The 14981-nt window shown below is 38.7% G+C and overlaps 1 protein-coding gene across 1 annotated transcript in view; it reads left to right on the top strand.

Moving 5' to 3' along the window:
* The first annotated feature begins 5202 nt into the window (after positions 1-5202).
* OTOGL (otogelin like) overlaps positions 5203-14981 on the top strand; it is a 90125-nt gene continuing 80346 nt past the window's right edge. Inside the window, exons 1-8 of the mRNA XM_064421589.1 lie at positions 5203-5281; positions 6240-6279; positions 7367-7415; positions 8076-8201; positions 9483-9540; positions 11233-11331; positions 11962-12116; positions 14769-14890. Coding sequence (XP_064277659.1) covers positions 5203-5281; positions 6240-6279; positions 7367-7415; positions 8076-8201; positions 9483-9540; positions 11233-11331; positions 11962-12116; positions 14769-14890 — 728 coding nt within the window. The remainder of the gene's footprint in view (positions 5282-6239; positions 6280-7366; positions 7416-8075; positions 8202-9482; positions 9541-11232; positions 11332-11961; positions 12117-14768; positions 14891-14981) is intronic.

The following is a 14981-nucleotide window of genomic DNA, read 5'->3' on the forward strand; positions in this document are numbered from 1 at the left end:
TTCATGTTTCTAAATTGCATTTTCTTGGGTGGGTAAATAGATTTTTTTCACTGTGTTTTGAGATTGATACTCAAAGCTATTTGTGTTACAGTAGAATCAGAGGGTTGATGGCAGTTGTTTTTTTATCCTTTCATAGTAATTCTGATAGGGTTTTAGGAGTAAAGAAAATCTGTCTTCTGTTGAGGAATGTGTGGTTATCCAAACAAAGAAGGCTCACATCCTGGGTTTTGCAGGCACATGTAACAACACAGTGGTTCATGGACCATTTCAGTCTTTACCCTTCTGGTAGTTAATGTTGTCAAAACTAAAGTAATTACTGGGGCGGGGGAGGGAGGTGTGTTGAACTCTTGCCTTACCAGATAATGCAGAGACTGAGTCCTGGACTAGTACATCTAAATGTAGGAAACTTAAAATACTTAAATATAGTGTTTTGTAAGAATAGATCAAGGTCTGAGTGATTAATGTTTCAGCCACATGTTCACACGGTACAAGCCGAGAGGAGTAACTGCTTATGCTATGAGCTAGGTGAGGCAATTTGAAAGCCTTGGAGGAAGAAAGGGTGAAGAGTTGGAAAGTTTCAAAAATTTGGCTACAGGATGTGCATATTAAATGTAGAAGTTTCAGATCCTGTCCCTTTACCCAAGGACAAAAACTAAATTCTGAGTAAGTGTGGGATGGGCCATCAAGAGTCTTACAAAGACTCATTCCGTCCTTTGGAAGAGATGCAAGTAATGGAGTGAGGCTGTGGGTACAAGCTGACCCAACCGGTGTGAGTACAGCCCTGAGCTGTTTCCTGTGTTTGTAAACCAGTTTGGAGTGGAACTGGAAGAAACACCGGAGGCTAAGATGCTGATATCCCAGCTACTGCTCTTGCTCTCCAAGCCTGGTATTTTAATGTGTATGTGTGCTTGTATGGCAGTGCTGGAATAGGAGCACCTGGGCTTGAGATTTTTAAATGTTGGGCTTTTCTCTTAGCATGTTATTCTAATTTGCTTACTGGAAATTTTTTTTCAGTGTACTCAGTCCACAAACCAAGCTTCCCTTGTGTGTTGGGGAATTGAAATTAATAGTAAAATCCACCCTTTCACTAGTTTATTAAAACAGGTACTTACAGCTTTTTATTAATGTTAAGCATTTGTCATGTGGTCTGCTTTTTCAGTAGAAGAGTATTAAAGGTATCCATCCTCACAGTTACTCAAGAGTTAAATATGTAGCAAACAAATTCCTTCTAAAAAAGGAATTCTGCATCCATCTCCCCATTTTAGCTGTCAGCTTCTGCCACGAAGTAACTGCATTCCATGATTAGAATAGAAGTGCAATGCTCGTGTTCAAACCTCATGCTCCTGTTGAAACAGAGGAGACTGTTGTATGCTCTATCACCAATTCACATACCAGGACTATTTGGTTTTGCGTGAAGCAAATGGGATACTGCATTCCAGACTCCTGTCTGGCAAGATCCATGGTTTGCTTTCCTCAGTCCCCCCTTCCTGCACTCTTAAATTCTTGGGCTGCTGAAAACTGCCACGCTCAGCCTCTTGGCTTGGCTTTCCAGGGAAAAGATGCTATGCAGAGCTAACTTTGAGTTTGATCTCTTGAATTCCTATGAGTTTTGTGAAAACTTGTGTCTTCATGTTAATCAGCTTCAGCTGAGGGAAAATAAAAGTCTCTAGTTGTTTGGCTGTGTGGCTGAAAAGCAATGGCTCACTCATTGCTCAGGAGATGTTTCCTGGCCTGCCAGTTGGCACATACATACACTATGCTGTGGCTTGTCCAAAACTGATTCTTGTCTGGCTGTTACATCTGTGGGATGGAGGGGAAAAGAGATCATGCAATGTTGTGGTGGTGTGAAACTTAATGAGGCAGGGGGAGGTGGAATACCTGATGCCAGTAACCTTAGGAGTGGATTTCACGCTTATGAGGAAGCCTGACGAATGTGTTTTTCTGCTCACAGAACAGCTTCTAACAATTGGGGATTATTGTTTTGCTGTTCTGTGGAAAGGCTGAAAATAAAACTTGCATTGCTACTAATACATTCAGAGATGATATCTGCATGTAATTTCTTCAACCAGAAGACTCTTAACATAATAAAAATGCATTCTGAACAGAACTCTGATCCTATAAAAATTCCCCACTAATCCTGCAGAGTGATGTCATTCCCACACACTTGCTTTCTAAATGAGAAATGTTTGTAGAATTGGACTGCTGTCTGCCTGGATGGCTGAAGATATTTACTCTGAGAGGCTGCTTACTGATCACCCACTAGAGGGCTTAACTTCATTGGGAAACTGTAACCACTGTAAAGTTTGAAGGTGTAAAAATGTCTTCTTTCTTCCGGTCCTGAGTCTGCAAGGATGGTAATCAAGCACTTTTCATTGAGCATCCACTCTGGCCAGAGAAACACATCCACAGAGAAATAGTAAGAGTTTGATCTTCAAACCTTAGGAAGGTTCTTGAGCAGCTGGGGAGATGGTTCTCAGAAGAGAGGGAATGCCCCTCACCTCGTACCGTTCAGCTCTTTCATTAGTTTCACCAATGCTAATCCTTAGGAATATCATCTGTGCACAACAAAATTGAATTCACAACAATTGAATCCTTCACTGAAAATACTGTGTTTTGTTAACAATCACAGTGGACCCCCTTTCAAACCAGGGTAAACTTGTGCCCATGGCACAGAAGGCAGTTATTTCCTTATTCATTGTTTATAATCCTGAGGAACATTGTGACCTGTACATAAATTTAAGTCCTCTTGGAAAATTTGAAAAAAAATTATTTTGACTTCAATGTACAAATATATTTCTGCTTAAATATTTAAATTTTATTTTTGAAGAAAAAATGTGTAACTTAAAAATGCAACGCTGACATTTTAAAGTGTGGACAAATGAGTTCTGTATTGTGTTTGTTTTCTCACAAAAGCAATTATTTTCTAGTGCATTTTTTTCAAGTTTTTCAGAAGTGTCAGTCTGTTAGTATTCTAATACTTGTGTAGATAATAAGTGTTGTTGACTTGATACATTTTGATTTGATTTTTTAAATCTCTTTCTTAATATAGTCCTCTGAGTTACAGTTCAGAGTACTTGGTTGAATAATTCTTTTTCCTTAGCTGACATCCTTAATGCGCTTGGGACTTTGCTGTTTCCTACCTTGCCTTGGGCTGCAATGTCTAAACTTTATGAAGCCTATTGATTTAACTCTTGCAAAGTTCCTTTGCAGATAATAAGGCTTCGCCTATTTTTAAATATTAGATGTTAAACAACTGTGAAATACTGCATATACCAACTTTGCTACAGAAAAATTGTTAAAAAAAATCCCAAAACCAAACAAACCTCACAAAAATGCTAGTTTGGATAGCTTTTTTCTCTGTTAAACCAAGAGTTTATTTCTATTAATATTAAATTAATTTAGTTGTGAAATTGCATGTGAAACATAGTGAGAAATACACTCTTGAGAAAGGGAGGAATCCCAGATCAGATTTCTCAAAGGATCTTGAGTTTTCAAGAGTTTCTAGACCAGACTTAGCTTGAGAGTAAGATAACAGAGAGACTGGTAATGGGATTTGAAAGCTATAATGCTTGGTTTCATCTCGACAGCAGTCTTGAGAGTAGGTTTATGAGATGGTGAAAGTCTATTTCCTATACACTTTCACATAAGAGTTTAAAAGTCTGTGAGTGACTATATCAATGTTTCCATATGGCCTATGAATTCACTCCTTTTGCTTCTGTTTGTGGTGTGGAGTGGTTTTGGATCACGTACTGCAGGTGCAACTGAGCTGAGAGATGCAGTCCAGCTGCAGACAAACAGCCAATCCATGGGAACAGACCATAGCTACCCCAAGAGAGGTAAAAACAAAGCAAAAAACTCTCTTGAAATGGAACTACGGGAATGTCAGCATCTCAGGTCCAACATAGTTCTTAAAAATAAAATAGTTCTTAAATACTCCACACAGGGCATAATGTTATGCATCAGTTTCCAATAAGTACCCTTGTGCTATCAGTGATCCCAAACCTTCACCAGTGCTGTTGGCTGCTGCGTGGACACAGGGTATTGTCCTTGTCTGTGCTTGGAGAGGCTGAGTTTTCTTTTGCTTTCTCTTGTCCATCTGGGGAGCAGGAAAGAGAAAGGACTAGAAGAAGGGTTGGGAGAACATTTTACCCAAGAGAGGTCATCAACTTCTAAATTTTATGTGGGTCCAACCACACCTTCTGTAGCATGCTCAGAGGGTCTCACTAAGCACCTCCTAGGAAGAATGGAGGATAGGCAGAAGATAGGCTTTGCAAAATAAAATGATCAGCAACAATTTCGAGTAGCATTATAAGTGTCATTAAAGCTGTGCTTTTCGATGATTCTGATTCCATTATGGTAAAGCAGGTAAGATACTTTTATTTTAAAGCATGATAATTTAAAATTTTGGTAGAATTATGATTTTATATTTCAATAAAAAATTAGAAATTAAACCCTTTGGCCCTGTTGACTTCTTTCTCCTTTTTCCTAATTTGAAGTTTTCATAACATGATTTATTAAGACCAAAATATAATTATCCTCTGAGAAGTCTTCTTTTGTGCTATAAGCAAACTATACCCAGAAAGGCATCCAGAATATTCTTAAAAAGCCGGATGTATTATTTAATAGAAGTTCATCTCCCTCCTTTCAGGAAAGAGAAAAAACATTAATATGTTAATATGTAAAACCATGTAGCTATAATTATACAGTGGTATTATTTCAGGGTCTTGCAAAAAAATTTTGCTTTACTAAGGAGTAGAGAATAGCCCTCAGCACAAGCCTCAATGCACACAAAGGTGTGTGACGACAGAAGGATCTCTCAAACCACCATGACAGGGCAACATTTCTGTCATTGTCTGCTGTGTTATAAAGGGCCAATTCAACTCAACAGGGGAGTAGTACTCGCAGGTCTGGTGGAAGTGTAACTAATACAGGCCGTGCTGAGGAGCTACCATGCATTGCTAATGAGAGACATGCAGCCAGGAAGTTGTATGCAACACTCGCAAGGCTCCTGAAGCTGTATGTAGCTACCAAGCTTGATGTCTCCTGCTCTTTTCCTCTTTTGCATTGCATTATTTTAAGTAATGACTCCAATTATCTAACCTCTAAAGGATTTAAACACACTGTAGAAATACACAGTGGTAAGATGCCCTATAATCAAAGCCACTGATTTGGATAAATTCCCTTTTTCCAACTTATACTGAAATGAACATTGTAGGAAAGCTCAGTTTAATGATACCGTGGAGTATATTCTTGCTTCATTCACTGCTGTCCACTTTGCAAGGTAAGAATTTTATTCTATTTTTTGTAGTAATACTAATTTTTACAAATATTTTTCTAAATATTTGAATATTACAGCCAGTTCTTTTACTATATATTTTTTTTTGACCATGCTGGGATTTGTAAATGCAATTTAAACAAGTATATATCACCATTCTCTCTCACAGGTGCAGAAACTAAAATATAAATTCTTTTCAAGCATCGTTTTTTTAATCCAAATTTGTTAGAAAACAATTATCTATGAACAAAGTCTAACTTTCTTGCCTTTCTTGCTGTTTTTGTCAAATGAGTAGCATTTAATGGTTTTCAATGAGGTAAGATTTTATTTGAACAGACTGCACCTGCAGTTTGTTTAAATGTTTTTAGACTGCTAGGGTAAATAATTGCTCTTCTACTTATAGAAATTGTCTTATTTACTATATAATGCAACTGGATCTTATATATAGTTTCCTTGCTGCAATTATAAAGATTTCTAATATAATATAAAAAGGTTTTTTATGGTTTTGTTTATTTGCTGGTTTGTTTTAAGCATTGACTCATTTAAAATTATTTACAATTCAGTCTAACAAGCAACAGTCAGAAAAGTATCATAACCCTGGAGGTTTGATTCTGGAAAGCTCTGAGTAGCTGTTCTATTTTACCAGTTTGCCTCTTCTATTTTTTTTTATTCTGAGCTTCTTAAGAACTATGAACTCTTTTACTTTCTTCATGGTGGGAGGTACCGGAACCACAACCACGAAAACCTGCAGGTAAAGATTGTGTGAGAGAATCAAATTCTTAGGAAGGAGTGCATATAGTGCTACATTCCTTGGATACAGAGTTTGTACAAAGATGCCCTGGAAAACTCACGATTTTTAAACCCTAAAATTCAATAATGTTGTTTTAATCTTGACATTGCTTGCCAAGGGCAGAGTGATGCTGTATAGAAAAATGTTTAACTTTGTGACTTTTTTAATTGACAGGATCTTATTGCAAGCTTCCTCTTTTGAGAAGAACTTTGAGGTAAGTTTTTATTCCTTATTTGTCAAGTCCTACAAACAAAACAAGAATGAGCAAATGCAATGCAGTGCAAGTTAGAAAGTAAAATATAGTCTTGAATTCAATGTGTAAAATGTCATCTACATGTAGATTGGATGTAGAACACACTTTCAGAATGTTTACAACTCTTTCCCAAGTATTTACATAATGGGCATGGGTCCTCTGTTTGAAAAACAGAGGTCCTTATGAAAAATGATACTTCTATGGTCTTGAGAAAGCTTAGAGGAATAATGGAATGAAAACAGCATGAGATCACGATTTCATGACTGGAAAAATACATTAAATGAGTATCCATCTACAGTTTCAACTGCATGATAAAATCCTAGCTGCTATTTGAAGCACAGAGGAGTAAGTGCTATACAGCCTTTAAATAAACATTTTGAATACTAATTTTCACATAGAAGCTGAAATCCAAACAAAACCCAAACTAGGCAATGTTCCTGATCCCATTGAATTAAATGGGATCTATGCCATCAATTTCAATGGGAGCATCAAGTTGGACATAGCTTTGTGTGTCTTATGACTTGTAATACATCTAGTGGACACACAGGCATGTCAAATGATATGCCATCATGAAGTGTTGATAGAACTAAGTGCGTTTTATAGCTTGATGCCCTTGTTTCTAAACTCAATCACAAATTAAAGTCAGCTCCAGCTGGAGAGTCATCTCTTGCTATCAAAAGTACCATCAGAGTATATTCAAGCAACACTCTGGGGAACTTGTAGCCACTGACATGCAGCATGAAGTAAATATGAAGCTGGTTTACAATTTTGTATTCTGTTGTGTAAGTCTGTTTTGCCTATTTATGTCTCCCCAAAGCTCCAGGTACCTCCCTGTCCAAGCAGAGATTGGAGTGCCGCCCAATTCTGTAAAATGAGACACTGACAAAAAGAAAAAAGAAAAAAGAATCACCTTTTTAAATGTTAACCCAAGAAAGACCTCTTTGATAAAGTGATGGTAATCAGAGAGAAACACTTCTCTCTGGGACTTGCTTATTCAGGTTGCTCCAGGGACCTTTGATAATACAAGATCCTTTTTGTTTTCTTCCAGAACTGAGTCTAATGCAACTCGACAGAAAAGAGATCTTGTAACAGCTGAGGTAGGTTATACCTCCAAAAGCAGGAGGGTGGGGAAACCCTCCTCCCTTTTCTGCTCTGGGCCTTTGCTATCCTTACAAATGACCCTTTGTGGGGAGATGAGCTGCGGTAACAGGAGGACAGTGAGGAGGAGCAGCTACTCCCCACCTGAGCCGTGGCCTAATGCCTTCATTCTCCCTCAGCAAAGCACCCAGTAGGTAACCTACCCTGCCAAGCTGACTGACACACACCATGGGAAATGCCGGGGCGTTTCTGTCTTTTGTGGGGATGAACAACACCTGGAAAGCTGTTTGTGTTTGTGAGAAGCACAATGGCCGTGCCACTGGCAAGGCTCCCTCCAGGACATGGTGCCCCGGTGGCTCCGGCCCAGCCCTGGTTCCCATTGCCCTGGCCCCACGCTGCCTCAGAGCTTCATCCCAGCAATGTTGTGCTGAAATTTAATCTTAAATGGAGGAATCTTGTTCCTCCTCTTGTACACACTTGGCTATGGAGCCCAGCCAAGGGTTATAACCCCTTTGGAGGGGGTAGGCGGGAAACCAGAGGCGGTCCCGCCTCAGGGTGTTCCAGGGAGCCTGTGGGCCGAACCAGGGTGGTTTTCTGCAAGACCCTTTGAGATGTGTGTGCCGCTAGCGAGTCAAAGGCAGCTGGTGTGAAACACTGCACTGAGGGTAATGGAGCCTCTGAGAGAAGCAGGACTGGAGGTGTCCTCGGAGGGCCCTCAGCAGGGAGGTGCTGTTGCACCAAGGACACTGCAAAATGGCTCAAAGGCCAGAAGCAGCTTTTGTGAGGTGAGCAGCTTGGAGTCGCTGTCAGAAAAAGTGGAAATGGGTCTTGTTGTCCAGGGAGGGAAGGGACCCTCTGCAGCTACCAATAGACCATGGGCACCAGGAATCATTTTGATTCAGGGCCTTCCAGGTGGTGATTCAATGAAATCTATTTCAGGTTGGTTTTAAACAGATTGTACTACTCAGAAGCATCCCACAACATATTTCCATTTGGAAAAGGGAGCTGTAAGAGGCGTTGGCAAGACTAACCCTAAAATGTTTCTTGCACAGTGTTGTTAACTTGAGACCCATCAGCTCAAACTCATGATGCAGAGAATGAGTGGAGTCAGGAGGGAAGAAAGAAATTAGCTTACAAGAAAAGACTAAAAAAATTTCTTAGTTGTGCAGCTGAAGCCTGGCACTTAAGTCTGTGGGTACTGCAGAAAGGTAGCTGTTTTTTTTCATAGAACATCAGATAAGATATAAATAACAAACAGAGGAAAGAAGAGCCATTTAAGCAAAAGAACCAGATTTATAAAGGAAGGGATTTAAACTGACCACGAATAAATGTAAGTAGGAAATATTTAAGTACTCAGCACTTCAATCCTGGTAAACTTTCCAGTCAGTAGGGAGAAGAAGCCCCAGAGTACTTTCAGTCTGGAATGGGATCAGTTCTTGGAAGGGAAAATGTGATGTGACAAGCTGCAATATCAGAGTGCTGGGCCAGCTGCAGGGCTTCCTCATAGTGTGAGGCTCCCTGTTCCTAAACTGGAGGCAGGTCAAGAAGATCTACTTTCTCTTTTTTTTGGGATGAACAAAATGCAATTCTGAAGGATGTTGAGAACACAAAATCCATTGCAGCTAGACTGGCCAAAATGGGATGATCTGGGTGCAGCATGGAGGGGTGGAAGCAGTAGACAGAGCTCAACTGTGGGCATTTGAGTGAAGTGAAAAAGGGAGATTGTACTCTCTCCCCTTTCTTTTCCTTCCAAATGTAAATGTAAAACTTCCCATGTGGAACCTTGGTGATTTAGTGGAGCTGGAGGGCATGGATGAGAAGCCAGTAGTGGTCTTACATGGCAGCTGTATCTTTCCCCGGTCTCCTCAAAAGCCACTGTGCTTCCTCTTCCCAGGCTGCCAATCCCTCCAGCAGCACCTATGACTGTGCCATGTGCTGGCTGAGATACAAATTGCACTTCTGTATTTAAAGTTCCAACCCAGTGTTTGAGTGCAAGGCTTCAAGCTTTTATAAATTAATTTGTAAATCACAAACACCCTGATTTTGCTTTTATGTTTCTCTGACAGGTTCAATCTGCCTCTCTGTTGCACCAGCATGGGGCCCTGATGCGGAGTCCACCAGGAGGTCAGTGCTGTGCCCCTCACCTGCAGGAGGAGAATGAAAATGCTGCCTTCCTCCTCTGTGTTACCATGGGCTGGGGAAGCCCTCTGCTTCATAACACTACAAAACACTGTTCTGTTTCATTTTCTCATTTTATTCATGTTAAATATATATTAAAAAAAAACCTGTTAAAATTGTACTTTCAAAATAGGGCTTTACAACCAAATCTGAACAGCTAAGGAAGCCAATCTTTTGAGATTTTTTAAAAAAGTTTAGTTCTATTACAATTTTTAATTTCTGCCACTTTTTTCAGACCTTGTCAGAGGATGTAGGTATATCAGAGAGGCTTATAACTGCTTGTGCAAAGGGAAAGGAGTACTCAGGCAATGAGCATGAAGCTGCTCCTGTACGGATTTAAGCATTGGACAAACATGTAAAGCAGGCTCAAGTTACAGAAATTGTTTTACAGAAAAGTTCACTGTAGGCAACTTTGGTTGGAATTTTTGTATCCTTCTTGGAAAATGCCTAGGCAGGTGCCTTTTTTTGCATTTTTCTATGTAAATGAATATATGCAATTTTACAACTCAAAATTCTAAAAACAGCAAAAGATTTCCCCATTAGTGCTGTTACTGAAACAATAGTTTTTGCTTTGTTGGTATTTTCACAGTCTCTATGTATATCTGGAAAGCAGTTCTTAAATGGAAAAAATTCAAAGCTAAGCATGGAAAGGAATTTTCACAATGACGGATTATATTCCTAACCACTGGTAGCTTCTGTGTCCCTTTACTGTAAAGGTCCCATTTTTTCTCCCATTTAATGTCACTAGCTGCTTTCCTGTGCCTCATTGGGAGTGGAAGGACTTGTTTATTTCATTTACTTCCTGACTTTTGTGATGCTTTTTAAATCTCCATCAGCAACATTGGAAGCATTTGTATATACGTGAGTTTTAATCCTACTCCAAGAAGGCAAGAAACTATCTGCAAAAACTGATTAAGTTTTGCTTTGAGACTAGCGTTCTTCTCCACTTTTGGGGAATGATAATTTAGACCTACCTCAATGAATGATTAGTAAATGACAAAGAGGTCATAGCTTTCAAACAGACTATAAAACCATTTAATGTAACTGCTTCTGGAAAAAATTACTAATTATAACATAAAACAAGCCATTCCCATGGAATATAAAGTCTCTGACTCCAGTCACCTCTGAAGCAGAAATAACCTTTTAGCTGACTTTTTTTTTAGAATGTGGGGAAGATTGTTTAAGACTGGTTTTGACTCTAAAATATATATTCTGGCCTGTTCATAAACTGATTGTACCCTTTGCCATAATGTTTAGCAGGGAGAAGCTGAATATATGTATAATTATGCTGAATTTAGTGAATTAGAATGATCTGTGTCCTGTATATTTTGAGATCAGCAGGACTGGGATTTGATTCCTTTACATGGGAACTTGACCTTTTGTTTGCTTGGAGGAGGTTGACCTTTTGCTCCTTTGTTAGTTTATAAGTCTCAAACCAAATGAGAACCTTGCTTCTCTTTTAACTAAGGAACATGAAGAATTAAATTAAGCATATGTTAAAAAATGGAGATAGTTGTTGGTTAATTTTCTCAGCTAATATAGCAGCTTGTGATTTAACAGTAAAAAGATTTAACTGGGATCTCCCAGCCTCTTTGCACAATACTGTATCTCCGAAAAGTTTGGAATGCTTGCTTGCAGGTTCATGTCCTCAGGAGTGCCTGAATGGAGCAGCCTGCACAGAGGCAGGTGACTGTGACTGTCAGTTATTTCAGGCTCAAGGAAGCAGGTGCCAAATCGGTAAGTTTTTTTGGGCCAAAATAGTTTAGTGTCAGCTTTCAGGGAGATTTAGGATACAGATTTTGAAAAAAATTCTATTGCCAGCATATTTGTGATTATTCTGTAGGAGGACTCTAATTTGTCCAGCTAGGAGGATTAAAATTATGTGCATTAGGGACATACAGAAAGAAACATCAGAAATGCCTACATCTAGCACATGGGCTGTAATGATATATAGATACCATAACAGATAGACCATTGTCCAGTATATCAGTAGTCAGACAGTTTTTTTAAAAAGTTATCTGAAAAACCAAAACCCACTGCATTTCTTTTAACAAGCAGTGGTTTATTGCGAATTAAATTAAACCTACTATATAAATACACTAGTTTCTGGAATCTGCTGTGTGTAGGGGTCAACAAGAATTTTCTTCCAGGATGTGCAGAATATCCAAATCCCTTGCCTCTACTTGTAATTAAAATGTCTCCAGTGAAGCAAATAAAAACTTAATGATGATTGCACATGGCTAGAACTGCAGACTTAAGACTAAAAAGAGTGCTGACTTTATTTAAAGTTGAAGGCGTAAATTTATCTTTTGTACTTGCTAATTTTTGACGACCATGCTTCTTGTAAACTCAGTGTGTTCTCTTCAGTACCTAACACTGGCAAGGATCGAGATGGGATTTGCAAATCCTGGGGACAGTATAGTTTTGAAACATTTGATGGCATCTACTACTACTTCCCAGGGAATTGCTCCTATATATTTGCAAAAGACTGCAGTACTCTGGAACCTCAGTACACTGTTTGGGTAAGTATATAAACATACACTAGAAATAAGTATGTAAGTAAACAAAAGTAAATAAGTAAGTAAAATAAATAGAGAGACAATAAATGTACCAAACTGGGCATTAATTGCTTAAATATAAAACTGTGGAAATGTGGAAAACTTCTGGAAAAGCCTAAACTTACATGCAGTAACTCAAAATACTAATGAAATGATAACCAAAAGAGTCAGTATATTAAAAATAGTATTTCTTTCTCCTCCAATCCTTAATGGGGTATCTACCCTCTCCCTTCTCGGAACAAAAGTGGGTCTTAAACAAGACCCCAGAAACTTTATTAAACTTCAGCTTTTAAAAATACTGAGTTGCTGAGTAAGTGCAAATATCTATCACTTGCCTGATAGTGAGGAACACAAACGTGCTAAGCCCTAATTTACACTATTGGCATACTATGAGGATCTGTTCCCCTGGCCTATGTGATTTGCTCCCCATCTTGTCCCCTCTAGGAATTTGCATTTTAATTTTGGATTACCTCTACATCATGCAGAGTAGATTAACTGCTCAAAAGCTTTCATCTTCACCTATGTATGGAAGGCACTCTTTTTAGTAATTTCTTCAAATTGCTGAGTATCCATGGTTAATAACTGTGGGTCAGGGAGAGTTCAAACCTATACCCTCTTTGAAGAGAGATGCCCTGCTTGTCAGGCTGGTGGTTACTGTGGGGAGAGGATACAAGACCATTCTATCACCTTATTCACAATGGTTGGGATTCAGTGCTGATTGGGAAGGGAAGAAGTGACAAGAGGGGTCCTCATTTTGAGCCCATATGCTTACTGTGGTCATAGGCATGAGGGCAGATCTAGATGCTGATTTCTGCTCTGAGGACTGTTTTTCATCTATAAGCAGATGAGCTCTTCTTCCCTCAGATAACCGCACTTAACGAGGATAAATCTACCATTAAAACTGCCATTTCTACCTGCTCAAATTACAGACACTGTTACACCTGCCTTTCACAATTTCATTTTAATTATTTGGATTCTATATGCAGCTGTGACCTCTTCAAGGTTTTCAGAAAGTGCTGCAGCAAAGTCCAAGATTATATTAAAATCTGGAATCAATATGTCAGTGGATTCCAGTGGCTCTGGAAAGAGGGAAGGTTCTATTCAATTGTTGGAACAAATGTCATGTTTTACTAAAAACTGAAAATGTTTACTCAGCAAAGTCATAAGTAATGTGAGACTGTAGACAGACTGGGCAATGGAGAGACAAAAACCTTGCCAAATCCTAACATTATGGTCCTTCTGGCTTTAATAATCCACCCCTCAAGAGGAGAAGAAAACATAAGAATTATTTTGATTTTCCTTTATTGTGTTTCTGTCTTGGGATGAGCTTATGTAGAAGCCATTTGCCAGGACTAATAACTTTCAGGTTGTCTTTAATTATGATTATCTTTATACATGTAAAATCTCCTAATGTTTTTCCTGACCTAGTTTATTTCACCCAAAGAAACAGTAACTGGTTTTTACTTCCAGATTTAGTGTCAGTCAAGGAAGATTAGTTCAAGTATTCATGAGCACTGTATGTGTTTATTCACAGATATTTTCTTCAAAACAGTTACATTTACAGCTTCCATCACTATGTTGGTAAAATGTTCCCAATTACAAGTTTATTTAGCTTAACAGCACTGTCAAGTAAACTGGTAATGAAATTCCCAGAGAATGATGACACACAGAGTAACATAAGTCATATATGAGTTACCTAAACTCTGTCTACATTTTAATCTGGGTAATGATAGGCATCTAAGATTCAAAACACATTCCCCTCTCCCTTCAGTGGTGTCTAAAATAAGCTCATGGGCTTTTGAAGCACAATCGGACATCCTACAGGTTTGGGTGGCTCATTCCCCCTGAGATTAATGAAAATGGTGTAAATTTTGCTGAAGCACAAAGCCACAGTTTTCAAGTCCTGAGAGTACTGTATTTGAGCAACATAAGTTGATATGTGACTAAGCCAATCCCCTGGCTCATATGTATACTAGAGAGAAGCACACTTCGGAAGAGTCTACCTTTCTCCATTAGCAGGGCTGGAAAGCCAGTGCAAAATGGATTTTAACAGATCCATGTAACTTAGATGCCTTCTGTAATCTGCAGGGGCACTTCATAATCTCAAGAAATCCTGAGTGGTTCAGGAGGGCATGCTGTAGTTCAGCTTGCACCAGTCTCAGCTGGCAGGAGAGTGCTGCTTTTACACTGAGGTTCTGTGTGGTTTCTAATCCTATTTTATGGATCAGATCTTTAGAAAAAGAGAAGTAGGGGTGTTTCTTCAGTGCAGGTAACAAGCTCCACCTTTGGCCTCTATAAGCTAGCTCACTACAGTGTCTCTGAAGTTTGTCAGTGTAAAATACCTGACTCCTTTATCCAGTTTTTAGACCACTGGCTTGTGATGCTATGTACTATTAAACAGTTTGTATTTCTCAGTAGTATTGTGTAGTGTGAACTTTGAGTTTTGCATATCTTTGTAATTGTGACTTTACAATATTCTAGTTATTTATTTTTAAAGCTCTTTCAGTAACTAGAGCATAAAAATGTAAAATACCATATATCAATTTAATAAAAATGGTGCAAAATTATTGAGGACAAGCATTTACTCTTACTGTGTGTCTATTTTTTCCCTCAAAGGTTCATAACAGTCCTCACTGTTATGGTTCAGTATATACTTGTCATAGGTCTATCAGCTTATTTTTTTCAAACCAAGAAGAAATAATGATTTCAGGACATGAAGTAAGAAAAAATGGAATCAGGTAAGTGTTCTAATGATGAGCTTTAATATTTTATTGCAACAAGATAATGTGGAGTTTGGGAAACTGATGATTCTTACACGATCCAGATAAA

Source organism: Passer domesticus, chromosome 5 (assembly GCF_036417665.1).
Source record: "Passer domesticus isolate bPasDom1 chromosome 5, bPasDom1.hap1, whole genome shotgun sequence".
Classification (NCBI taxonomy): Eukaryota; Metazoa; Chordata; class Aves; order Passeriformes; family Passeridae; genus Passer; species Passer domesticus.